This window comes from Nomascus leucogenys, chromosome 7b (genome assembly GCF_006542625.1).
Source record: "Nomascus leucogenys isolate Asia chromosome 7b, Asia_NLE_v1, whole genome shotgun sequence".
In the NCBI taxonomy this organism is placed as follows: Eukaryota; Metazoa; Chordata; class Mammalia; order Primates; family Hylobatidae; genus Nomascus; species Nomascus leucogenys.
The window spans coordinates 45676360-45702996 of NC_044387.1; the positions used below are offsets into that span (position 1 = coordinate 45676360).

A 26637-nucleotide genomic window follows, 5' to 3' on the forward strand; every position below is an offset into this window, starting at 1 on the left:
GTGGCCTGGAGGAAGGGCTGGGCTTGAGCAAAGCCAGAGGGAATCGGATCATTCTAGGGGAGGGCCCAAAAGACAGCCTCCTGCAGACTCGGCCATCCCTGGGCGAGAGAGCAGCAGCCTGGCCCATGGACAGGATGTTTCAACACTGGCCCTGTGCCATCCTTCCAGGGGGCCTGACCTGTCAGAATGGTGGGTAACTGTGGCCACCTTGGTCAGTGGGCTTGTGGGGGAGCTGGCAGCCTCGTTGCAGCGGGTGCTGGGCTTTATTCTGGCCTTGGCTTTGCAGGTGGCCTGCTACAGCTGCACGTCTGGACAGTGGTCATCCGTCTGCCCACTCCCTGCTGGGCACGGTGAGCCTGGCATTGCCGTGCTGGACAACAGGATCTATGTGCTAGGTGGCCGCTCACACAACCGTGGCAGCCGCACAGGCTACGTGCACATTTACGATGTGGAGAAGGACTGCTGGGAGGAAGGGCCCCAGCTGGACAACTCCATCTCAGGCCTGGCGGCCTGTGTGCTCACCCTGCCCCGCTCTCTGCTCCTCGAGCCACCCCGCGGGACCCCTGACCGCAGCCAGGCCGACCCGGACTTTGCCTCTGAGGTGATGAGTGTGTCTGACTGGGAGGAGTTTGACAACTCCAGTGAGGACTAGGTTCCCCATGCCTGGTGTCAGAGGGAAAGGAGGCTGGGGCAGCAGGGCAGTGAAACCCACGCAGCCTAGGCCAGAGCACTTTACTCCAGAGCAGGGCCCCTGCCCCTGTTGGCCACAGCTTACGGGCCCTGCCCTCTTTCTTCACACCAGCCCCTTGGCCAGCCTGCCGCAGGCATCTCAGGGCTGTGCAGATCCCAGGCTGTGGATTACGTCACAGCAGGAACTGCTTCTGAAAGGCTTTGGCCTTCCTCAGTGAGCCCTGGAGGGGTTGGCCTTCTCTCCTCCCTGCCTAGATCAGTCCTTCTCCAAAGGGACCTGGGAACTGGCAGCCTGGGCAGGGGGGCTGAGGCACGTGGTAGCCCTCTTTCTGTGAATGGGGTGGGGCTGTGGGAGCAGCTGGGGTTGGAGGATGAGAGCTCCTGAGGGGCAGAGGAGCAGAGATGCATCAGCTCACCTGGGACTGGCTCTGTGATGAAAAGACCCCTCCCTCTGGGTTTTCAGACCCCATGTTGTTGATCAATGAAATAAAGCATCTTACAGAAGGTGTTAACTGTTTTTCTGTAGCCACAGCCTCAGTTCCTTTCCACAGTGCACCCAAGCTGCATCCCCAGGAAGCGTGGCTTCTGGGGTCAGAGCTGCCATCTGGGAGAGGCTGTGGAAGCCCAGGCCAGAAGCCAAGTGGCACTGGGAAGACCCTGCCTGAGAGGGAAGCACAGTCAACTCCACAAGCTAACAGGGCATTCATTGGGAAAGCTGGAACTCGCCCTGGTCTGGTGACAGGTGGTTGTGCAGCCACTTGAGTGTCTTCTCTGGTGTGGAACTTGTCTCCCAACCAGGGCAGCACGCAGAGTTTCAGTCCAGCTCGTTAGGAGTCTCTCAGCCTGCCTAAGGGTCAGGGAGCCAGAGCCTCAGCACCTGGGAGCGGGGCAGCATCACGGGGGTGTGGGGGGTGGCCCCTCTGGCCTGCGCCCGGCTCCTCCCAACCTCCTGAAGCTGAGTGTGCTGGGAAGGGGAGCTGCATGTGCTACAGGTTTGCCAGGTAACCCTTAGGCACTCAGTCTCAAAGACCACACTGGCACAGCAGCTGGGACCTTCACCTGTTCACCTGTCCCGGTGCTTTTCTTGCCCTCTTGAGACTGCCAGGCTTAGCCTGCACCCTGCATGGATGGGCTGTGAGTCCACACCAGCCTCACCACAGGGCTGCACTACGTGAAGCTTTCTTCCATCCAGATGCCCTCATAGGGTCTGCACCTGCAGACTCCTACTATGAGCCTTGTGCCCAGAGCCATCCCGCAGACAGGGCTGTAACTTGCCAAGGCCCCATCCTTTCCCAGTTGACTGGCAGAGTGTGGGGACAGCCATGTGTTCCTGCTGGCATCCTGTCCCGGAAGAGAAGGGGGCATTGTGCGCTCCTTGATGGGAGGAGAGGGGATGGGGAGGGGGGACTATCAGTCGCTCTGGGCTCTCCTAAATGGATACCCCAAGGATTCTTGAGGGTAGAGGCAAAGCCCTCAGAGTTGGCCTGTGCCCCCAGGGCTGTGGTATGTAGGTGTGTGTGTGACCTGAAGACCTTACTCACTGTCCTGGGCCCTGAGTACCCCTGAGGAAACATGACATAGCCTTCGGGGGGCAGACCCGGTGTTGAGCCCTAGTGGGGTGGGATGGCTACACACTCCAGTGTCATCCGCCTTTCTCCTGAGGGCGAGGCACAAGAGCATGGGTTCAGAGTAGGAACCCCACTCTGTAGGTCTCAGACCCAGCACTTCCTGTGTCTCTGCTACCACCTGGCAGGCCAGGGCAGTAGCTCCTGCAGACCTCAGAGGTTTCTGGAAAGGAGGAGCACCAGACATGCCCCACCACTCTCCAGTGCATCCTGACACCATGCTGGCTGGCACCATCTCACCTGAGCCACCAGCCACAGCCATAGGTTTGCAGGAGGCCTCTGGTCTGCAGGGGCAGGAAGGGCTCACTGAGGTCCTGTGCAGCCTGGGGAGGGGTGGAGAGTGCCTTGGAGTTGGGCGCAGCCTGGCCCTGCCACTGTCAGCCTTGGGGCCAAGCTGGGTTTCTAAGGGCTACACCTCATACCCCTGAGCTGAGGCAGCCCAACTTGTGCTCTCCAGTGTGGCTAGGCTCTTGGTCCCTGCTTTCATGCAAAACCCTCCTCAGCCTTCAAGGTCCACTTCCTTCTGGCAGCCATCCTGGCCAAAACCAGCAGGCCAGGGCTCCAGGCTCCAGCAGTTTGCCTGCGTGGCAGTCAATTGTCTGTGGTTTCCTTCTACATCCTGGTGCCATGTGGATGATCCTTCATTCCTCCCATACTTCTCAGTCTTCCCCTAGGGGTGCAGTGGTGGTTGAGACAAATGAGGGCTCTGCCCATGACACCCAAAGTTGCCATCTACTGCAAGGGTTGTATGCACCGGGTCGTGAGGTGAGACTGGGGACGGTCCTTGTCCTGAGAGCAGTGGTGGGTAGCCACATGTGAGATTAAAAAGACTACTCTCGGTGGCAGACAGGGCTGGGCAGAGATCTAAGACATTTAGGAGGTCCTGGGGGATTGGGGAGGCACCATCCAGGTGGTGCCCTCCCTGTACAGAGGTGGCACATGGGGGTGGGGACAGGTCTGGGGGAAGGAGAAAGGTGATGGAATTTGATACGCTTATTCATGACCTCCATCCAGCTGAGGTGAGTGTCCCCTCCAGCCCAGGGGGTCAGTGCCTCTAAAGCCAGGAGCTGGGCTGGGACAGACCTTGCAGCCACTGGGACCCCTGCTGGCCTCTAGGAGCAGCAATCTGGATCCTCCGTGGGAGGGGCCCAGCACTGGGAGGGCACTGCTGAGGTCAGGGCTGTGCCCAGGCTGAGCTGCCCAGAAGTGGTTGGCCCATTTATTTGTCCCCAGGTAGTTGCATTCGTGTCCACACTAGTTCCACTTCTCTTTCAGCCTACCCCACCTCCCTCCTGCACCAGCATGGCTGAGTGAGGGGCCTGCTCCTCCCCATCCCACTCTCTGCCTGTGCCAGCCTGGTGATGCCCATGGCCTTGGGCCTTTCAGTGGCTCCTCCTCCAAGCCCCCTCCTCCAGCCCCACCCGTCGGGGCTATCTGGCCACATCTGGACAGAGTCTGCCTGCCCTCCCTCAGTGAGCCTGTGGGCCACATGTGGCCCGCTTCCTAAAGAACGCAGGTGCCCTCTCCCTGCTCAGGCCTTCTGCCAGCTCTCAAGTCCCCAAAAGACAAGCATCCTCACTAGGACCTGGCTACACACGGGACATTTGTGCTCCCTGCCCAACTTCCCAGCTCCTTGGGCCCGAGAGTCGGTCTGCCCCAATTGCCCCCTGGGGACCCACACCCTGCTACCTCCCAGTCCAAGTCCAGCTTCCCCGCTGGCTCCCTAGGGCCTATCCCTCTGTCTTGCTCCCTTCCCACACCTTCCCTCTGCTCTGTGCTGTTACCCACCTTACCTGATGCAGGAGTTCCCACTCTCTAGCCCCAGCCTCTCCTGGAAATCTGACAGCCAGCAGAATTCTGGCTGGCTGTGAGTGAGGAGCCCCTTCACTCCTCAACTAGGATTGCAGGGTTTCCATCCCTGGGGTCTCCTTCTGTCTTTACCTCTACTTCCTACCGCAGTCCACATTCTGGCCATTCTACTTCCTCTGCATCTCTCCCATCCGTCCCTACGGAGATCCCTTACCCCAGGCCTCTGGTCCGGCCCAAGTCTACCACAGGCCTCAAGCATCCTGCTCGGTCCGCCCCTTGCGAGCTCTGAGTGCGCAGGAGTGCGCAGGAGAGCTGACCGCACATCCCAGCACTGCAAAGACTTCGCGGTGGGGTGCTGTGGAGTTGGCTTTCGGCCTCGACCTGGGCTGTCTGCGGGCCCCACTCCCTTGGCCGGTTCCTAGGCGCTGGGGGCGGGGGTGGGCTTGCGGAGTCGCGTCCGTGTCTCCGATCCGCCTTCCCGTCCCGGGCCTGGCCTATGCAGTGGGCGCGCAGGGGCGGCTGCTTCGGTAGATGTCTAGGGAGCGGAGGGAAAGGCGCGGAAACCGGGGATTCCTCGAGCGGACCCTCCCTCCCCCAGCGCTCGGCGGGCCTCCTCCAAGTTCGCCCCCAAGTTTGCGAGCGGCCGAATGGGGGCGGGGGCTGCGCGGAGGGGCGGTGGCTAGGCCAGAGGGTGGGGTCTGGCGCGCGGGGCGGGCGCTGCCGCCTGGCCGGCCGCGGCTGGCCCGGGATCAGGGAGCCGATGTGGAATTTCCTGCCCGGCTCGGCGCCCCTCCTGCCGCCCCCCGCCCGGCCTCGCACTCCGCTTCCGGCCGCTCTCGCTGCGGCCGCACCCGCGCCCGTGCCCGCCCCGCGCCTGCCCCGCGCCTCATGGAGGGCGCAGGGCCCCGGGGGGCCGGGCCGGCGCGGCGCCGGGGAGCCGGGGGGCCGCCGTCACCGCTGCTGCCGTCGCTGCTGCTGCTGCTGCTCTGGGTGCTGCCGGACCCCGTGGCGCCTCAGGAACTGAACCCTCGCGGCCGCAACGTTTGCCGTGCTCCCGGGTAGGAGCCGGCCTGGCTGGGGGAGGGGCCGAGAGGAACGCTCTGGGCAGTGGGGTGGCGGCGCCGGGCATTGGGAGGGGGCTACCGGAACCTCCCTACACCAAGTATGGGCCCCTTCGGCTCCTTCGCCAGCGCGGCTCCGTTCCAGGCCCAGCCTCGGCCATGGGCCACGACAGTGCATCCCAGGGAACCCTGGACGAGAAGTTACCTGAGGGGAGGACGGAGTGCCGTGGGCACCCAGGGGATGACACGCGTTGTCCAGGATGTCAGGAAAGACCTGGAAAAAGGGACCCTTGCCCGAGTTGTGAAGTCCGCGGGGAAAAGCTGGGGAAGGGCATTCAAGCCAAAGGAACTGCATGTGCTAAAGCCCCGCACTAGTCCGACTGGAGCTGGGAGTGGGAGTGAGGAGGAAGGTCAGGGGAGGAGGAGCGGTGCTAGCCGGGGAGGTCCTGGAGCAAGCCAGACTTGGAAAGACAGATTCGTGTCTTAGAGGGGGCGCAGGTGGGAGGGTGGTGACCCAGGCGAGCGTCGAGGAGCCGGCGCTCAAAGTGGACCAGAAGCGGGAGGCGGAAGGACTATGACAGGCACAGGCGACGGGAGGATGTGGGAACCCTGGCGACAACCAGGTGGGGATACTGGGTGCAAGAAGGGGCCGCGCAAAGGTGGGGCGCCGGCTGGGGAAGCCAGTGGGGGACAGGCAGGGGACAGGCCCGGCCGGTGGGGGAGCGAGCCCGGGAGCTTGCACCGAGGGCAGAGAGCTGAGCCCCGGACGCCAGGAGTTGGGAGCTGGGGTCGGGGGAGCCGGTGGGCTGGCCAAAGGCCACAACAAGATCAAGGGCATCTCCACGCAGGGGTGAGGAGCGGGCGTGTGGGGGCGCCTTGGCGCGGATTGGAGACGCCGCACGGGCTGGCAGCCGCAGAGGCGGCCGCCGTGCTGCGAGCTGGGTCGCGTCGGGGCGCCTGAGCCACGGAGCTAGGGCAAGCCGAGTCCAGGGGCTCGGCGCCGGAGACAAGGGGCTGCGAGGGGGCCGCGCGGGGTTTCCGAACTCTGGTCCCGAGGCGCGCAGACCCCTCCCCGCTGCGAGCCCCGCCTCCGGGGCTGGGGCCGGCCTGGCCCGCCATCTGCTTCGCATCGATGCCGCCGCCGCCGACTCCCGGGCCTCCCCGGCCCCAGGAATGCAGCGGCCGCGGCGGGCGGGGCGGTTCCTGGAGAGGGGGAGGGCGCGATCGCCGTGGGCTCTGTCTACTCACTCCAGCCCTCTTTCCCCGACAGGCCCGGGACCAGGAATGGGGGTCCGGTGCCAGGCTCTAGCTGTCCGGAGCCTGAGAGCCCTTTGCTCCCGCTCCCCTTGTCTGCAGACCTCCCAGGAGGCGCCTGCTCCAGGAACCGAGACTGAGTTTGGGTTCCTACCCTGGTGCCACCCCTACACAGCTGTGTGGACCTGGGCAAGTCATTTGACCTCTCTGGGCCTGTCTCCACCTCTGTAAAATGGGATTAGTGATCACAACCCCCTCATGGGGCTAAGTAGGGATCGCTGTGGTCATGAGTGGCAAGGGTCGATGGGAAGGACAGCCACTCTGGGCACTGCCCACCTGGGGTCTAGGTCATGTTTTTGTTGTCCTCCCACGTCTTGCAAGGCTTCCATCAGCCCTTCCCTTTCCTGGGAGGCAGGAGGATGGGGAGAGAAGAGTGCAGAGCCACTAAAATCCTATGCACCTACACTGTGCCAGGCCTGTATTGGTGTAGGGAAGCTGCGGTGGAGACCCTGACCCTATGGCAGAAGAGACACACAGTCCAGAAAAGCAAGTGTGTCTAGACATCTAGCAAGAGCTGGGAGGTGTTGAGTTGGGGAGTGCTGTTTCCTTTAGGGTGTTCTGGGGAGACCCGCTGAGAATGTGGTGAGTGAGCACAGGCCTGCAGAAGAGCACGGAGGCCCTGTCGGAGTCTGGGGCAAGATTCCCAAGGCAGAGGGCTTGTGGAAGTACAGGAAGGATCCAGGAGGCTGGGCAGAGTCCAGGAGAGGCTGGCGGAGGAGCTGCCAGAGAGTGAGGGTGGGCAGGCCACCGTGGGCTGCCACTGCTCAGAAGACTTGGGCTTTTCCTCTGAGGGCCATGGGACCCCCTGGGGCTTTGCACAGAGAAAGAGTGGGATCTGACCAGGATTGGCTGCCAGGTGGCAAACACTTCACACCCTGGGGGGCAGGGGGTGGAAGCTGCGGCCAGTTACAAAAAGCCAGGGAGAGGGAGGGTGGCTCTCACAAGGCTGGGATAGGGAAGGAGGAAGTGATCCCATTTTAGATGTCGTTTAGAAGCTAGAGCTCAGCATCTTTTTTCTCAATGGATCTGGTGTAGACAAGAAAGAAGAGTCAGAGATGCTTCTCCAGGTCTCAGCCCCCCAGCCTGAAAGGACAGGCAGGGTTATCTGAGACAGGGAAGACTCAGGGTGCAAGGAGGTCAAGAGTTCAGGTTTGGGCTGGTTAAGCATGAGGCCCATGAGGTCTCCCTCTGGTTACATCATCTATTGAGCAGTTGGATTTGCAAGTCTAGCATTGACGGGGAGAGCCCTGCTGGAGGGTCCAAGGTGTTGTCGGTGCTCAGTGAGCTTCCCGAGGGAGCTAGTGTGGACAGAAGAGAGATCTGAGGATGGGGACAGAAACCAGAGGAGAGATGTCCAGGCGGGGCAGGAGGAGGGTCGGGCAGGTGTGGGGTCTGAAGGGTGTGGCAGGCAGAGAAGCTTTTCTGCCTGGATTTGGGGGAGAACATGGACAGGTATGGACACCATAAGCCAACTTGAAGATGTGAGAACTCACAGTGGGTTTGAATCACAGAAGAACTAATGCTCTATGAGGGAGAAGCCTACGGCATGTCTTGCTTGCTCAGGGGCCTGGGCCCAGCCTATGGCCTGGCTCCTCAGGGTCTTGCCGACTTACAGGGCAAGCGTGGGAGTGGCCCTGCAGCAGGCCATCTTTCCCCACCCGTCTTTGTAAGATCTTCAGAGAGAGTGGGCTTGCCACCACCACCTGGCCTTTTCTGCCAGCCCTTCCAAGAAGGAAAGCATCATGTTCTTTTTTTTTTTTTTTTGAGATGGAGTTCACTCTTGTTGCCCAGGCTGGAGTGCAATGGCACGATCTCGGCTCACCGCAACCTCCACCTCCCGGGTTCAAGCGCTTCTCCTGCCTCAGACTCCCGAGTAGCTGGGATTACAGGCATGCATCACCATGCCCAGCTAATTTTGTATTTTTAGTAGAGACAGTGTTTCTCCATATTGGTCAGGCTGGTCTCAAACTCCCGACCTCAGGTGATCCGCCTGCCTCGGCCTCCCAAAGTGCTGGGATTACAGGCGTGAGCCACCGCGCCCGGCCACATCTTGTTCTCAGTGAACCTAAATGTGCTCTGTCCTGCTGGTGGGCATTAGCTCTGCTGGGGTTAGGCCTGGCTGCCCACTAAGCCAGGGATGACCGAGTGTGCTCAGAGGCACTGCAGCCTGCCCTCAGGATCCTTTGTGTTTAGTATGTGCCAAACCACTTCATAGGTCTTGGCGCACGCTCTCTGTCTGTCTGTCTGTCTGTCTTTCTCTCTTTCTCTCTCTCCTATCTCTATCTCTCTTTTCGAGACAAGGTTTCACTCTGTTGCCCAGGCTGGAGAGCAGTGGTGCCATCACAGCTCACTGCAGCCTCAAACTCCTTGGGCTCAAGCGATCCTCTTGCCTCAGCTTCCTGAGTAGCTGGGATTATAGGTACATGCCAGCACGCCTGGCTAAAAACACCTTGGCTCTCTTAATCTTCCTACAGTAGGGCCCTACTATATAGCTAAGGAGCCTGAAGCTCAAAGAGTTTAAGCTGCATGCCTGAGGTCACACAGCAAGTGGCAAACCCAGACATCAAACCTAGCTGAGTGTGGCCCTAAAACTAGGCTTCTAGACACAGAGCCTCATGTCCAGGGCAGAAGGGGGTTAGTGCTTCCGGGGCAATTCCAGCAGGCCACCTGGCAAAGCTCCCCACAGGAGGGACACCTGCAGAGGCTCTCCATCCAGTGAACATGGTTCAGAAGTAGACACAATTGGGTGGGTGATGGCCAGCAGACCTGGGTCTCCCTGCAGATGGGCACTTTGGTGCCCCCTGGGTCAGGGCTGGGTGGGTGGAGACAGTGGGGGCAGGGGCCAGGAAAACCCAGGCCTTTGTATTCCTGTCGCTGGTTTCCAGTTTTATTTGTGGCAAATACACTGGACCAGTTCCCCAAAGTTTAGGATTTTATGGTCCTGTTTGCCAGGTCACATCTTTGGCCTGAAGGAGAACCAAGCCTTGTTCAGGAGGAGGGGCCTCGAGGCCTAGGTGCTCTGTGCAGGGGGTGGAATTCTGTCTAGCTGGGGAATGGTTGGGGCATCCTCTGAAGCCTGGGCAGGAGCATGCCAGGCATGTACTATCCTGAAATGCATGGTGTGGGGCCAGTCTATCCCATCCCTCTAGGGTCTTCAGGCTTCCTCCCAAACTCCCCCCACCACCATGTCCTGATTCTAGATTCAGATACTGAATCCAAGTCTGCCTGTGAAGAAGCGTGCTCTTTTTATCTAAAGTGTGAATGGCTGTTACGTGCCTTTAGGATTGAGGCGAAGTTCTGGGTCAGATGGGACCCTAGGATCCTGCAGCCTTGGTGGCTCTTCCTTCTCAGTCTCCTCTGCCCCTGAATGTGGGCTAACCCCAGCTCATCCCCTACGAACCCTCTCTAGCCATCATGGCTTCACTCAGGCAGGGCCTCCAAACCTTTGTGCTCACACACCCCATCCACCCAGGGTTTTAGAGGTTGTGCTCTCCTGAAGTGCTGTGGTAGCATTGTATACGCTGTAAAGCCAAATCAAACGGAACAAGAGGAAGACAATCAGCATAAACAGGCCGGGCACGCTGGCTCATGCCTGTAATCCCAGCACTTTGGGAGGCTGAGGCGGGCGGATCACCTGAGGTCAGAGTTCAAGACCAGCCTGGCCAACATGGCGAAACCCCGTCTCTAGTAAAAATACAAAAATTAGCCATGTGTGGTGGCAAGCACCTGTAATCCCAGCTACTTGGGAGGTTTGAGGCAGGAGAATTGCTTGAACCTGGGAGGTGGAAGTTGCAGTGAGCCGAGGTCGTGCCACTGCACTCCAGCCTGGGCAACACAGGGAGACTGTTTCAAAACCAACAACAAAGGCATAAACAGATGCTCTAGTAGCTCCTTCCTCCACCCTGGTCCCTGAGTCCTTCTGCTACAGTTTGACTTTCCTCCTGCACATGGAGGACTCCACGTGTGCCTGCTCCTTCCCTAGTGGCTGGGTGGGCCTCACCCCACCTCCCTCCAGAAGCCTCTGCCAAGTGGTCACCTCACTGTGTCTACATGCCACCCCACATACCCCTGTCCAGAGGCTGCCCCTCCCCACTGGAGCTCAACCCCAACTGGGCATCTAGGTGTGTCCTTGTGGCCCAGCCCGTCCTAGTGCTGTCCTCATCATGTCACATCATATCACATCTGGATCCATGACACCCATTAGGCTGGGCCCTCCACTTGGAGGGATGCCCTAGACCCTCACGTTTGGGCAGGTCCTGAGGCCCATGGTCCTCTCCCTGGCTGCTACCTCACTGCTGTCCTTCCTGGGACTCCAAGGCCACTTTTCTCAGGCCTAATGGCTGTAGGAGGAGGACACAAAGGAGTTAGGTGAGATGGGGTGGGGGTTCTGGGCTGGAAAGTTCTTGACGGTCAGGTCTGTTTGTGGCAATCCTCCACCGCCAGACACTGCCTGGCAGGACCTCATTAACCACCCCCCTAGGACAGGAGCGCAACTGCAGAGGCGGGGAGGCTGTGCAGAGCCTACAGAAGAGCCCGGAGCAGATGGGGAATGGGGGAGGGGCATCGGGCTCAGATGTCCTCCCTCTGCTCGCAGCTCCCAGGTGCCCACGTGCTGCGCTGGCTGGAGACAGCAAGGGGACGAGTGTGGGATTGGTGAGTGGGTCATCCCGGGGACCTGGGGCGGGGGCGGGGCGGGGATCGGACGCGCAGCAGCTCTGGCCTGTCTCGTCCACAGCGGTGTGCGAAGGCAACTCCACGTGCTCGGAGAACGAGGTGTGCGTGAGGCCTGGCGAGTGCCGCTGCCGCCACGGCTACTTCGGTGCCAACTGCGACACCAGTGAGCGTTGGGGGTCGGGCCGATATTGGTCGGTGGGGCGGAATCCTGGAGAGATGGGGCCGGGTCCAAGGTGGGGCGGGGTCGGATCCGCCTTCGGGGCGGGTCCCCAGAGGTGGCGGCTGGAGTGCGGGACGCGGGCAGGTTCCGGCTGGCTGGGGGCACCTACTCAAGCACCGGGGCCTTCCACCCCCTCCGCTCCTCCCCTGCAGAGTGCCCGCGCCAGTTCTGGGGCCCCGACTGCAAGGAGCTGTGTAGCTGCCACCCACACGGGCAGTGCGAGGACGTGACAGGCCAGTGTACTTGTCACGCGCGGCGCTGGGGCGCGCGCTGCGAGCATGCGTGCCAGTGCCAGCACGGCACGTGTCACCCGCGGAGCGGCGCGTGCCGCTGTGAGCCCGGCTGGTGGGGCGCGCAGTGCGCCAGCGCGTGCTACTGCAGCGCCACGTCGCGCTGCGACCCACAGACCGGCGCCTGCCTGTGCCACGCAGGCTGGTGGGGCCGCAGCTGCAACAACCAGTGCGCCTGCAACTCGTCTCCCTGCGAGCAGCAGAGCGGCCGCTGTCAGTGCCGCGAGCGTACGTTCGGCGCGCGCTGCGATCGCTACTGCCAGTGCTTCCGCGGCCGCTGCCACCCTGTGGACGGCACGTGTGCCTGCGAGCCGGGCTACCGCGGCAAGTACTGTCGCGAGCCGTGCCCCGCCGGCTTCTACGGCTTGGGCTGTCGCCGCCGGTAAGCGCGGTCTCTCGGCCAGGGAGGGAGGAGGTGGAAGGGCGGGCCGCCGATGGGGGCAGGGGTGAGGCGGGTCCCAGCTTTCCCTAGCCTCCGACCACTCCCCCAGGTGTGGCCAGTGCAAGGGCCAGCAGCCGTGCACGGTGGCCGAGGGCCGCTGCTTGACGTGCGAGCCCGGCTGGAACGGAACCAAGTGCGACCAGCCTTGCGCCACCGGTTTCTATGGCGAGGGCTGCAGCCACCGCTGTCCGCCGTGCCGCGACGGGCATGCCTGTAACCATGTCACCGGCAAGTGTACGCGCTGCAACGCGGGCTGGATCGGCGACCGGTGAGCAGCCCTGCCTGCGTCGGCCCAGACACTCAGTCCCCCGCCCTGCCTCCCTAACGAAGGCCCCTCTGTCGAGGGCGCTGTGGTCCGTTTGCCTCCATTTCTGCTGACGCCTCCTCCCCTCTTTCCAAGGTGCGAGACCAAGTGTAGCAATGGCACTTACGGCGAGGACTGCGCCTTCGTGTGCGCCGACTGCGGCAGCGGACACTGCGACTTCCAGTCGGGGCGCTGCCTGTGCAGCCCTGGCGTCCACGGGCCCCAGTGAGTGCCCCGGGACCGGGAGGGGGTTGGGGACTTGTACCTGCCACAGAGGGGGGTCCAGCCAGACCCCAGGGGCCGACGAGGTGGCCTCTCCACCCTGAGCTGGGTTATCACCTCAGCCTTGGTCCCTTACCCCAGCTAGGGGGTGACACTAGGCTCTTTGGGGGCAGTTTCCTGCCCGGATGTCGGGGAGCTCACGTTCAGCGCAGGATCTGGTGACCAGTCCAGCCTGTGTCAGTGGGCTCTTGAGGTGACCCCGAGTTGGTATAGAAGGACCAAGGACCTCCGCTTACAGCAGCCCCTCTTCCCACCTACCCGAGTCTGCCCCAGCAGTGGGCGCTGCCGCGCGGCCACCACGGATCCTATCCCCTAGGCCCCCCAACTGGTGTTGTGCAACATTCCTTTCCAAAACATCCACCACCCAATATATGCCACGGGCGGGGCGGGGCTTCAATCCCTAGACGACGAGTGGAGCGAGAGAGAGCCCGGTTCTGGGACCCTGGACCCTGGGCCCTGGCCGCGGGTGAGGGGTGAGGGTAGGGGGCATCCTAGGGGGGCGGCTGCGGCCCGCCTTGACCCTATGTCCCGGCAGCTGTAACGTGACGTGCCCGCCCGGACTGCACGGCGCGGACTGTGCTCAGGCCTGCAGCTGCCACGAGGACTCGTGCGATCCGGTCACTGGTGCCTGCCACTTAGGTAAGTGGATGAGGGGCGTCCCGTTAAGGAATGCAGGGGTGCCAGAAACCGCGCTGACCCCATAACCCCCCACAGAGACCAACCAGCGCAAGGGAGTGATGGGCGCGGGCGCGTTGCTCGTCCTGCTCGTCTGCCTGCTGCTCTCGCTGCTCGGCTGCTGCTGCGCTTGCCGCGGCAAGGACCCTGTGCGCCGGTGAGCCCAGATACTGCCCCGCTTTCGCCTGGGTTCAGGCCGCACCCTCTGGGTGCCACCGGACCGAGATCCAACCCTTCCCCGCCCCCGCCCCGGAAGTGGCCCCGCCCCCTTCTGTGCTCGGCTCCGGCCGAGATCTAATCGCCCCTGGGCCCCACCCCTCCGCTCAGACCCCGCCCCCGCAGGGAGCTTTCGCTTGGGAGGAAGAAGGCGCCGCACCGACTATGCGGGCGCTTCAGTCGCATCAGCATGAAGCTGCCCCGGATCCCGCTCCGGAGGCAGAAACTACCCAAAGTCGTAGGTAAGGATGACAGCGCGGGGTATCTGGGAGAAACACCTCTCGACGCAGGAAGCTGCTGGGAAATGGGTGTGAGGGGGTCCAGATCTCAGTGAGGAAATGGGGGACCTTGAGTGTTGATGTGCGTGGGCGCAAGGAGGTGCGACCAGAGGGAAGGTAAGAGGTGTGGCAGCTGCTGAGGGCGAGGCCAGGTAGGAAGGCAGGAGTCCTAGGTACGCCAGCTGATGTGGGCATACGTCAGAAGGGTTGGCCCTGAGAGTGATCGCATCAGGGGTGTGTGGACATCTGGTTCCCGCAGGCTCCCCCAGTCTGTAAGAGAAGGCTGTATATCCCGGCCAGACCTGCTGGGGGAATGCGTGGGCACGGGAGTGCCCTGCCCCACGGAGAGGACCCGCCCTCCTGCCTACATCCCCAGCAGTACCCAGAGATCCTCCTGGAAAGTGGGCAGGCTGGCCCCCACCCACCAACAGGATGGGGGGGGTGGGGTGTGCCGCTTCTCTCCATGCTGACTCGCACCTGGGTGGTGCGAGTCACCACTTCCTCTCTTTCCCACTTATTTCTAAAGATGGAGGGGAAGGGGGCTCAGACTCTTGGGAGATGAACAGCTGAGAAAACCCCTTAGCCAAGCCGGGCACGGTGGCTCACCCCTGTAATCTCAGCACTTTGGGAGGCTGAGGCAGGTGGATCACCTGAGGCCAGGAGTTCAAGACCAGCCTGACCAACACGGAGAAACCCGGTCTCTACTAAAAATACAAAAGTAGCCGGGTGTGGTGGCGCATGCCTGTAATCCCAGCTACTCCGGAGGCTGAGGCAAGAGAATTGCTTGAACCTGGGAGGCAGAGGTTGCAGTGAGCCAAGATCACGCCATTGCACTCCAGCCTGGGCAACAAGAGCAAAACTGTCAAGAAAAGAGAAAGAAGAGAAGAGAAGAGAGAAGAAAGAGAGAAGGGAGGGAGGGAGGGAGAGAGGAGAAACCCCAAAACTGTCGAAAGAAAAGAAAAACCAAGCAAACAAGAGAGAGAGAAAACCCCTTGGCCCACCTAGCAGCATGGCATCTGGGGACATAGGTGTGGGGAGTGGACCCCATATCCCTCTGTGGAATGGAGGCCAGGCTAGCCAGCTTCTGGGGCCCTGTTGTGGGGTCTGCATCTCTGGAGGCCAGGCCTAGGGTGCAGCTTACTGAGATGGGCTGAGCCAAAGGGCAGCCCTGCCACTGCGCATTTGGGCTCAGAAGTGCTCCAAGGCTCCCTGAGTCGCACAAGGCAGGGCCTAAAACAGAGCTTGGAGGCCTTGGTGGCCTGTCCCAGCCAGGTGTCTTCTTCAGCCCCATCTCCCACCTTTCTGGTCTTTTCTCAACACGTCAGCCCAAACTTTTCCAGCTCCCTGGCTGCACACACTTGCCTTGCACCTTAACACATGTTGTGCCCATGTTTCTTTTCTGGGTTCACCTCTACTCATTCTCCAGTCCTGGCCCAGTGTCATTGTACCTGTTGAGTTGCCTGTGCCCCCTGCAGTCCGAGAGTAGGGCTGGTCTTGGTCACCCCATCAACATTTGTCACAGCAGGGGCTAATGAGGGCATCGGCTGGGGCAGAGTGGACCCCTGGCAGCTCTGCCTCATCCTTCCCCAGTGGCCCACCACGACCTGGATAACACACTCAACTGCAGCTTCCTGGAGCCACCCTCAGGGCTGGAGCAGCCCTCACCATCCTGGTCCTCTCGGGCCTCCTTCTCCTCGTTTGACACCACTGACGAAGGCCCTGTGTACTGTGTACCCCATGAGGGTAAGTAAGGCCCTGCCTGGGCATCACTCCAGCCCAGTGAAATGTTCCCATGGAAAAGCTGTGTTCTGGGGGGGACACAGGAGAGGGGCAGGCAGCATGGAGAGGAAGGGCTTGGCCATGCTGGTACCTGAGGGTTGGCCACGGAGCTGAGGCCATAGAGCTGGACTCTGCTGTTCAGTACCGGAGACGGGTGTGGGGAGACGGGTAGGCCACAGCCCAGGGTTGCTTCTGGGGGAAAGTAGGCAGAGAGAAGTTTCCGGGCTTAGGTAGGGGGTGGCAGAGGAGACAGGAGGACGGGATCCACAGAGTATGGGGGTTGGATCCACAGCCTTGGATCCACAGATAGCAGAAAGGAGCCTGACCGGCTGGGATTCTGCCCTGTCTCCTCCCTTGACCGTGCCCCCAGATGCCACGGGCAGGTGACCAACTCGGAGCCTCAGAAGCCTTATCGCTCTCTCTCTTTTTTTTTTTTTTTTTTTTTTTTTTTGAGACGGAGTCTGGCTCTGTCACCCAGGCTGGAGTGCAGTGGCATGATCTCCACTCACTGCAACCTCTGCCTCCTGGGTTCAAGCAATTCTCCTGCCTCAGCCTCCTGAGTAGCTGGGATTACAGGCGCCCACCACCACGCCCAGCTAATTTTTCTATTTTTAGTAGAGATGGGGTTTCACCATGTTGGCCAGGCTGGTCTCAAACTCCTGACCTCAGGTGACCTCAGCCTCCCAAAGTGCTGGGATTACAGGCGTGAGCCCCCGCGCCCGGCTAGAAGCCTTCTCTCTTAAAGAAGGATAATGGAACCCCTGTGGGGATGTTCCAGCCTCAAATTCGATGATGCAGGCGCCCAAGGCTGGAGGGGTGTCGGGGCAGGGCTGCCAGGCTAGGCCAAGGTTGGGTTTCAGTCGCGGGAATGCGCCCATCACTCCTCCAACAGCCTGAGTTCAGAGTCAGCCACATAGCCCAAGGCTCTGAACTACACATGTGTGGTTGGTGCTCTGTGCCAGGCACGTCTAGATGCCAGGGTGACACAGTGCCAAGGCGTGGGTAGAGGAGGAAAGGTGAAGGTTTGCGCCTGGAGGTTGGAGCCCCTAAAGGTATTCCTGAAGGCTGTGACCGCCCTGCTCTTCCCTTGCCAGAGGCACCAGCGGAAAGCCGGGACCCCGAAGTCCCCACTGTCCCTGCCGAGGCGCCGGCGCCATCCCCCGTGCCCTTGACCACGCCAGCGTCCGCTGAGGAGGCGATGCCCCTCCCCGCGTCCTCCGACAGCGAGCGGTCGGCGTCCAGCGTGGAAGGGCCCGGCGGGGCTCTGTACGCGCGCGTGGCCCGACGCGAGGCCCGGCCGGCCCGGGTCCGGGGCGAGGTTGGGGGCCTGTCGCTGTCGCCATCGCCCGAGCGCAGGAAACCGCCGCCACCTGACCCCGCCACCAAGCCTAAGGTGTCCTGGATCCATGGCAAGCACAGCGCCGCTGCAGCTGGCCGTGCGCCCTCACCACCGCCGCCAGGCCCTGAGGCCGCGCCCAGCCCCAGCAAGAGGAAACGGACGCCCAGCGACAAATCGGCTCAGCCAGTCGAGCACGGCAGCCCCCGGACCCGCGACCCAACGCCGCGGCCCCCCGGGCTGCCCGAGGAGGCGACCGCCCTCGCTGCACCCTCGCCGCCCAGGGCCCGAGCGCGGGGCCGCGGCCCCGGCCTCTTGGAGCCCATGGACGCCGGCGGTCCCCCGCGTAGCGCGCCCGAGGCTGCCTCCATGTTAGCCGCGGAGCTGCGCGGCAAGACTCGCAGCCTGGGCCGCGCCGACGGGGCCCTGGTCGCGCAGGGCCCCAGGGAAAAGCCGGCGCCCCCACAAAAAGCCAAGCGCGCGGTGCCGCCAACCTCGCCTGTCCGCGCGCCCCCAGCGACCGAAACCCCGGGGCCTGAGAAGGCGGGGACCGACTTGCCCGCGCCTGAGACCCCCCGGAAGAAGACCCCCATCCAGAAGCCGCCGCGCAAGAAGAGCCGGGAGGCGGCGGGTGAGCTGGGCAGGGCGGGCGCGCCCACCCTGTAGCAGGCTGTGGCTCCTCCGCGCGCAGCTCCCTCAGCTTCGCAGCGCCGCCTGCCACCCCATGCCTCCCACGCGACTGGGCACGGGCGGCCTCTTATTGGCCGAGCACCGCGGCTAGCGGAGGTTGCGTCTCATTGGCTCAGGTCCTGCAGCCGCTCCTGGATTGGAGCAGTGTGCTCTGGCGGGAAGGGCCCATCCCGTTGGTCGAGGCCTGACAGGCGCTTAGCGGGCGACTCCCTCCCCATTGGCAGAGTTATGGAGCGCTCCGACCAGGCCGCGTCTCATTGGCCAAAGATGGGAGGGCTCCGCCTAAAGACCGTCTCTTACTGGCCCCGAGTGGACTTGGTTAGGGCTACCTTCTCATTGGTTGCGGCCAGAAGCACTTCTGCCCCGGCTGCCTCTCCCCCGCTAGGGCCTGGTGCCTCTGGCTGGAGGCTCCCTCCCTTGGCCGTCCCAGTAGAGCCCGGGGGTACTTCCACTGGCCGGGCTCCCGGGCATCTGGTTGACCCCAGCCTGGGGAGGAGGGCTGGTCTCCGCTCCTCAGGGGCTTAGTCCGTCCCACCCCTTCCCTTCCTTGGCGCCCCGAGCCCCGAGCCCCGGCCCCTCAGCTGTCAGCTGGTTTTGATGGCCTCCCACTGCCCCACATGCCGCGGGACCTCCAGGGGCGACTCTAGTGGCCTGAGGAGATGTATTTATAGGCCCCCAGCAGGGCTGCTCCCCCCCGGCCGGTGCCCCAGGATGGGCTCCTCCCGGCGGGGGCTTGGCCAAAGCTTTCTTAATAAAATGCCTTTCCCCTCATGCTCTGATCACTTCCTGTCTGCAGGCTTCGGCCAAAGATGCCCCCCAGAAGTACCTTTATGTGACGACCTGTCCTGCACTCTCCCCCACCCCTTATCTCAATGGGGAGCCCTGGAGCTCCCGTGGGTCTCCCGGGACCATGGTGGAGGTGGGCTGTGTCAACCCACATGCTTCGTTTGTTTATCAAGTTTATGCGGCCCCGATCCGGCCTGCCCCATTCTGGACTGGTCACGGGGAGGAAGGCTGGGTGGGGGCACATCAGGAAGAGTCCCTGACTGAAAGGCACTGGCGATGGGCCTGCCTCGGATCCAGGCCTTTTCCCCTGGCCGCCGCTGTTAAACTTGGGCCTCAGAGCTGTTGGTGGCAGCTTGCGGGGGGTGCAGAGGCTGAGGCCAGGGGGCCGCGGGCGCTTACTCCAGCCGGGCCTCCTCCAGCACAAACAAGCCGGTCTCCTGCTGCACAGAGCCCTGCTGTCTGCCTCAACGGGTTCCTTGTCCTCAGCCGGAAACTCTCCTGCCTGTCAGCCCCGCCTGCTGCTGCCGGAGGTTGAGGGAGACGGAGGGAGCGCCCCGCGCAGATCCCCCGCCCCCAAGCCAGACCCTGCTGCCTGGCCATCTATCTGTGACCATCTGTGCCCTACGGCCTCGCTGCTCCTGACCCGCCTACCCTCCCGAGCAGGCCTCCTAAGTGACCCTCCTAAGCCACAGACCCTCACCTTCCATGGCTCCTGCTGTCCCCACACTAAGTTCCCCCAGCTCCTTCCTGTCTGGTCTCCTCCGGCCTCCTGCCTCTGCCCGGCAGGCCTCTTCCTGTTCTCCTGCATCTCATCTTTTGATGCCCAGCTCAAAGTCTTCCCCTGCTGCCAGGATCTTCCGATCACCCTGCAGCAGCCACACAGCACTCATTGGTCTCACGCTGGCAACTTGGGGCTCTCGTCCTGGCCACACTCTCATCCTCTGGCCAGATGCCCCACTGAGGTCAACTTTGGTCACCCATCTCAGAGGGGTCACCCATCTCAGAGGGCCCAGACATCTGAGTGGAGACTGCGTCCTGCCCTGGGTTGGCCGTCCAGAGCAGCTGGCAGGGCAGCACGTGGAATGCGGGATCCCTGCCTCTGGGCCACACTGCTTCCCTGGAGCCAGCTGGGCACCCTCCCAGCCATGGCCCTGTGGCTGGAAAGCCTCTGCTCTGTTCGGGCACTGCGCCATGCAGGCTGCTGGGGTTAAGGCCAAGAGGGCAGATGCCCAGCCGGGCTTGGCGAGGGCAGGACAGTGCCTGCATGTGGGTGAGGGGTAGGCAGTGCAGGGGCTCAGACCACATTCTTGCCTAGGCGGTGCCCACCCCCCACAACGATGAGGGTGCCACACCGCTGTTTCCTGAACCCCCAAGCCCTCAGCTCTTGCTAGTTATCCTCCCCCAGCCTGGATCAGCACGATTTGGAGAGAACAGGGATGTCCCAGTGACCAAGCCTTTCTGGGGACCTCTCCTTGCCCTTCCCTGGGAAGCCCCCTAGGTGTCGAAGACTCTACCTGTGGGTGCCTCACAAAACAGGGGACCCCCCCACCTACCACCAGCCTTCCCTTCCCCCCAGGAGGGTCCCAGTGGCTGCTGGGAAGGGAGCTGCTGGGACCCCTCCAGCCTCCTGCCTCCCACCACCCGCTTCTCCCCACCCCCTCGGGGCTCACAGCAGTGCCAGCTCCCAGGGCAGGCGCCACAAAAGGGAACCGCGGCTGCTGGAACCTCCGTTGCCATGGGGATGGGGACCACAGGACCCACATCTGGTAGCGATTGAGGAGGAAAAATTATGAGTCGTGGAAAACGCAAATATTTTTTGTAGCACACAGCACAAAGGAGTGGGAGGAATGTGGGGACCAGGCCCAGCCTGGTTTCAAGCAGACGCAGCCCACGGCACACAGAGGCCTGCAGACACTAACCCTACGCCGCATGCATGCTCCTCTAGACTCAGAAACACCAACACAGACACACAGCCCGAAACGCAGACGTGCACACACAAAGCCAGCAGAATCCCACAAACACAGAGACGGCACACACGCTGCAACAGACGCCCACACAGCACTGGGCCCAGAGGAACACAGCCACTCACCTGCCAACACACACACGACACTCCACCAGACAGAAACACTCACTCTCCAATACACACACACACAACCCACTGCTCACAGAGACAGATGCGCTGCAACACACACACAGCCAGCCCACTACTATGGAGGACACTCACCCCACACCACGCACATAAAAATGGAAAAAAAGACTCACTCTGCAACATACAGCATGTATCACCAGACACAGAAACACCGAGACAGAGACTCATTGCAGCAAGCACACCATAGGCCACAAAGAAACCACAAGACAGACACAACCCTGCGACACCCACACTTCACCAAAGTCAGAAGCAGATATATATCATACAAAATACACGTGCGGCTGGGTACGGTGGCTCACGCCTGTAATTCTAGTACTTTGGGAGGACGAGGCAGGTGGATCACTTGAGGTCAGGAGTTTAAGACCAGCCTGGCCAACATGGTGAAACCCTGTCTCCATTAAAAATACAAAAAATTAGCTGGCATGGTGGCAGGTGCCTGTAATCCCAGCTACTCAGGAGGCTGAGGCAGAAGAATCGATTGAACCCGGGAGGCAGAGATTGCAGGTGAGCTGAGATCGCACCACTGCACTCCAGCCTGGTGACAGAGTGAGACTCCGTTTCAAACAAACAAACACACAAAAAAACACACACCTGCACATGACCCAACACACTCAGATACTGAGACAAACACATTCCCTGCAACACACACAAACACACAATCCATGACATACAGACAAAAGAGACACTCATTCTGCAGACACACATCTTCCACCAGATACACGGAAACATGAGAGAAACACATTAAACACACACACCAAACACACTATCTGCAGCACATATCTCACCACCAGACAGAAATGCAGACAGGCTGGGCGCAGTGACTCACGCCTGTAATCCCAGCACTTTGGGAGGCCGAGGCAGGCAGATCACTTGAGATCAGGAGTTCAAGACCAGCCTGGCCAACATGGTAAGACCCTGTCTCTACTAAAAATACAAAAAATTAGCCTGGCGTGGTGGCATGCGCCTGTAATCTCAGCTACTTGGGAGGCTGAGGTGGGAGAATTGCTTGAACCTGGGAGGCAGAGTTTGCAGTGAGTGGAGATCGCATCACTGCGCTCCAGCCTGGGCCACAGGGTGAGACTCTGTCTCAAAAAAAAGAGGGGAAAAAAAAAGAAATGTAGACACAGACATGCACCCTGCACCCACCACACCACACTCACAGAACACACCTTATCCTGCAAAATACACACACACACACACACACACACCCTCTGACACACAGAAACACCAAGAGACCCTCACTCTGCAACCATAGATACCTTCCACCAGACACACAGAAACAGCAAGTTATACAACCTGCAACACACACACGTGCCACCAGAGCTGACTGAATACTGAGACACACACATCAGCCGACACACAGAAGTGTACCCATCCTACAGACAGACGACATACACAGCATCCACGCCCTACTAAGCATGGAGGTGAGCACCCACCCTAAAATGCACTCACTGCACTAGAAAAAGATCATGAGGCCCGGTGTAGTGGCTCACGCCTGTCATCCCCACACTCGGGAAAGCCAAAGCAGGAGGCTTCATTTAAGTAGGTTGGATTGGCTGTCATATGCACAGGTAAGCAACACACCCAACAGTTAGTATGCTTGAAAATAGGCCTGTTCCTTGGGTGGGGCTAACATGCAGATGATTGGTAAAGCCTCCTGAGAGGGCAGTGGGGTCAGGGCTGGGGTTAAGAGGGCAGAGGTCAGGGCTAGGGTTAGGAGGGCAGCCTGCAAGAGTTGAAAACAAGTTAGTGAATTTGTGGTGGTTGGGCTGCCAGGGAGGAAGAGGAGGAGTGGGAAGGGTAGGAGGAAGGCCTTTGACAGGGGTACAGTAGGAAGCAGGGTGTAGAGGAGTCGACCTGGGGCCAGCTCAGTTGTTGTGTGGACGGTGGACAGGGGTCATCTATCTTCGGGTGAGGTCATTGTCTCGATGAGTCCAGCTGCAGGGCTGAGGTCACTCACTTGGTAAAGAAGCTGGTTGGGGTGAGCTCCTGGGTCTCCCTGAATTTGCAGTGACCTTTGCCCAATAATGGACCTCGAGACATCTGTTAGGGAGTCCTAGAACCACAGGACTGTGGTTGGACAGTGCTAGTGAAGAAGCCATTGTCCCAGTGTCACACTGGGGATACTATAATTCCAAAGCTGCCTGCTGCACACACCCCACCTGAGGTATTCCAGCGGCTGCTTCCTATTAATAGTCTGACATGCATTGTGAGGGGCAAAATGTGCACGAGTGACACTCATTCGAGAGCCTCAGCAGTGGGCATTCCAATTACACTGCTGCTTCCAGTGTGTGTGTGTGTGCATGTGTGTGTCGGGGGGCCTCCTTTATTTTCTTCTGAAGCAAAAAAAAATTGCTTAAATTACTTATTTGGCCGGGCGCAGTGGCTCACGCCTGTAATCCCAGCACTTTGGGAGGCCAAAGAGGGTGGATCACTTGAGGTCAGGAGTTCGAGACCTGCCTGGCCAACATGGTGAAACCCCGTCTCTACTAATAATACAAAAATTACCCGGGCGTGGTGGCGCCTGCCTGTAATCCCAGCTTCTCACTGCAACCTCCGCCTCCTGGGCTCCAGCGATCCTCGTCCCTCAGCCTCCCGGTATTTGCTGGTTTTAGAGGCGGAGTCTCGCCAGGTCGACCAGTCTGGAGCGCAGAGGCTATTCCCAGGCGCGATGCCACTACTGACGCGCTCCGTTTCCAACTGGGGCTGCCTCCCCTCTCCCTAGGCGGCCTGGTGGCAGAGGCCACCATACTGATGCCGGCCTCAGTGAGGACCTGGATCGGCACAGCGCACTGCAGCGCAGAACTCCCGATCACGCGATTCTCCTGCCTCAGCCTCCCAAGCAGCTGGGACCGCAGGCACGCGCGGCGCCGGCCCTTGGAGCTCAGAATTGTCTTTAGGACTGCATCCGGCACCAGGCAGCCAGCGGCTAGGGGGCCATGGAATCGTGCTGCCATCTGGTGGCTGGATGGGTAGCTGCTGCTTTTTTTTTTTTTCTTTTTGAGGCACAGCCTCACTTTGTGGCCCAGGCTGGAGGCAGTCAATCAATAACCGCTCACTGCAGCCTCCATCCCCCAGGCCCAAGACATCCTCCCATCTTAGCCTCCCAACGTGCTGAGATTACAGGTGTGAGCCACCGCACTGGGCCGGTACCACCTTTTTTTTTTTTTCTTTTGAGACAGAGTATCCACTCTATCGCCCAGGCTGGAGTGCACTGGTGCAATCTTGGCTCACTGCAACCTCCGCCCCCTGGGTTCAAGCGATTCTCCTGTCTTAGCCTCCTGAGTAGCTGGGATTACAAGTGCGTGCCACAACGCCCAACTAATTTTTGTATTTTTAGTACAGACGGGGTTTCACCATGTTGGCCAGGCTGGTCTCGATCTCCTGACCTCAAGTGATCTGACCACCTCGCCCACTAAAGTGCTGGGATTACAGGCATGAGCCACCGCGCCCGGCCGGTAGCAACTTTGAAGAGCCTAAACAAGTGTGGGTGACCGCCTGGAGGAACTTCGGCGCAGTTCTGTTTGTGCGGCCTGGTGGGGCCTGCTACAGGTATGTGGTGTCCCAGGCCCAGATTATCCCCCAAAGTAGGCATAGCCAGGTGAGGAAAGCCAGAAGTCAGCGACAAATACTGTGCAGTTCCGTGTATGTGGAGTATCTAAAGGAGTCAAATTCGTAGAGACAGGTGGGGTGAGGTGGCTCACGCCTGTAATCCCAGCACTTTGGGAGGCCGAGGTGAGTGGACCACCTGAGGTCAGGAGCTCGACACCAGCCCGGCCAACATGCCACTAAAAATCCAAAAATACAAAATTTACTAAAAACACAAAAATTAGCCGTATGTGGTCGTGTGTGCCTGTAATCGCAGCTACTTGGGAAGCTGAGGGAGGAGAATCAGTTGGATCCAGGAGACAGAGGTTGCAGTGAACCAAGACTGCACCACTGCCACGGCACTGCATTCCAGCCTGGGTGACCAGCAAAACTTTGTCTCAAAGAAAACAAATGAACAAAAACAAAACAAAACAAAAAACTAGCAGGGCATGGTGATGTGTGCCTGTAGTCCCAGCTACTTGGGAGGCTGAGGCAGGAGAATTGCTTGAACCCGGGAGGCAGAGGTTGCAGTGAGCCGAGATCGTACCACTGCGCTCCAGCCTGGGAGACAGAGCTAGACTCCATCTCAAAAAAAAAAAAAAAATTTTGTAGAAACAGAAGGTGGAACCGTGGTTACCACGGGCTGGGAGGTATGGGAATTAGTGTTTAATGGGTGCAGAGTTTGAGTTTCAGATGATGAAAAGATTCTAGAAATAGATGGCGGTGAATGTACTTAATGTCACTAAACCGTACACTTTAAAATGATTAAAATAGTGTTCGCTTCAGCAGCACATATACTAAAATCAGAATGATAGAAGATTCTCATGGCCTCTGCCCAAGGATGACACGCAAATTTGTGAAGCGTTCCATATTTTTATTTTTATTTTTTTATTTATTATTTATTTATTTACTTTGAGACGGAATCTTGCTCTGTTGCCCGGGCTGGAGTGCAGTGGCGCAATCTCGGCTCACTGCAAGCTCTGCCTCCCGGGTTCTTGCCATTCTCCTGCCCCAGCCTCCCGAGTAGCTGGGACTACAGGCGCCTGCCACCACGCCTGGCTAATTGTTTGTGTTTTTAGTAGAGACGGGGTTTCACCGTGGTCTCGATCTCCTGACCTCATGATCTGCCCGCCTCGGCCTCCCAAAGTGCTGGGATTACAGGTGTGAGCCACCGCGCCCAGCCAAAGCGTTCCATATTTTTAAACAGATGTATAGACCAATGGAACAGAACAGGGACCTCAGAAATAACACCACACATCTACAACCATCTGATCTTTGACAAACCTGACAAAAACAAGAAATGGAAAAAGGATTCCCTATTTCATAATGGTGCTGGGAAAACTGCTAGCCACATGCAGAAAACAGAAACTGGACCCCTCCCTTATACCTTATACAAAAATTAACTCAAAATAGATTAAAGACTTAAATGTAAAACCCAAAACTGTAAAAACCCTAGACGAAAACCTAGGTAATACCATTCAGAACATAGGCGTGGGCAAAGACTTCATGACTAAAATACCAAAAGCAATGGCAACAAAAGCCAAAATTGACACATGGAATCTAATCAAACTAAAGAGCTTCTGCACAGCAAAAGAAACTATCATCAGAGTGAACAGGCAACCTACAGAATGGGAGAAAACTTTTGCAATCTACCCATCTGACAAAGGCCTAATATCCAGAATCTACAAGGAACAAATTTACAAGAAAAAAATGACCCCATCAAAAACTGGGCAAAGGATATGAACAGACATTCTCAAAAGAAGATATTTATGTAGCCAACAAATATACGAAAAAAAGCTCATCATCACTGGTCATTAGAGAAATGCAAATCAAAACCACAATGAGATACCATCTCACACCAGTTAGAATGGCGATTATTAAAAAGTCAGAAAACAACAGATGCTGGCGAGGCTGTGGAGAAATAGGAACACTTTTACACTGTTGGTGGGAGTGTAAATTAGTTCAACCATTGTGGAAGACAGTGTGGCGATTCCTCAAGGATCTAGAACCAGAAATACCATTTGACCCAGCAATCCCATTACTAGGTACATACCCAAATGATTATAAATCGTTCTACTGTAAAGACACCTGCACATGTATGTTTATTGCAGCACTATTCACAATAGCAAAGACTTGGAACCAACCCAAATGCCCATCAGTGATAGACTGGATAAAGAAAATGTGGCATATATACACCATGGAATACTATGCAGCCATAAAAAAGAATGAACTCATGTCTTTTGCAGGGACATAGATGGAGCTGGAAGCCATCATTTTCAGCAAACTAACACAGGAACATAAAACCAAACACCACATATTCTCACTTATAAATGGCAGTTGAACAATGAGAACACATGGACACAGGGAGGGGAACATCACACACTGGGGTCTGTCTGAGGATGGGGGGCTGGGGGAGGAACAGCATTAGG

At 59.4% G+C, this 26637-nt stretch overlaps 2 protein-coding genes, 1 non-coding gene and 1 pseudogene across 6 annotated transcripts in view; 3 read left to right on the forward strand and 1 right to left on the reverse strand.

Annotated features, from left to right (window-relative positions):
• Window positions 1-1207, forward strand: part of KLHL22 (kelch like family member 22) — a 50342-nt gene extending 49135 nt beyond the window's left edge. For all 4 annotated transcript variants that reach the window (XM_030815801.1, XM_030815803.1, XM_030815800.1 and 1 more), the window contains one exon: window positions 287-1207. In XM_030815801.1, the coding sequence (XP_030671661.1) occupies window positions 287-652 (366 nt within the window). In that variant the 3' untranslated portion in view covers window positions 653-1207. The remainder of the gene's footprint in view (window positions 1-286) is intronic.
• The window catches only part of LOC100596141, a 240503-nt pseudogene that overhangs the window by 182456 nt on the left and 31410 nt on the right, over window positions 1-26637 (reverse strand).
• SCARF2 (scavenger receptor class F member 2) lies at window positions 5013-18456 on the forward strand. The gene is made up of 11 exons (XM_030815807.1): window positions 5013-5182; window positions 11094-11152; window positions 11235-11336; window positions 11546-12065; window positions 12175-12393; window positions 12526-12654; window positions 13247-13350; window positions 13426-13543; window positions 13729-13844; window positions 15471-15623; window positions 16754-18456. Exons 1-11 carry the CDS (start codon window positions 5013-5015, stop codon window positions 17659-17661), a joined length of 2598 nt encoding a protein of 865 aa, XP_030671667.1. The 3' UTR covers window positions 17662-18456.
• LOC115836124 lies at window positions 24982-25084 on the forward strand. The gene has a single exon (XR_004031124.1). It is a non-coding gene; the product is annotated as a U6 spliceosomal RNA (small nuclear RNA).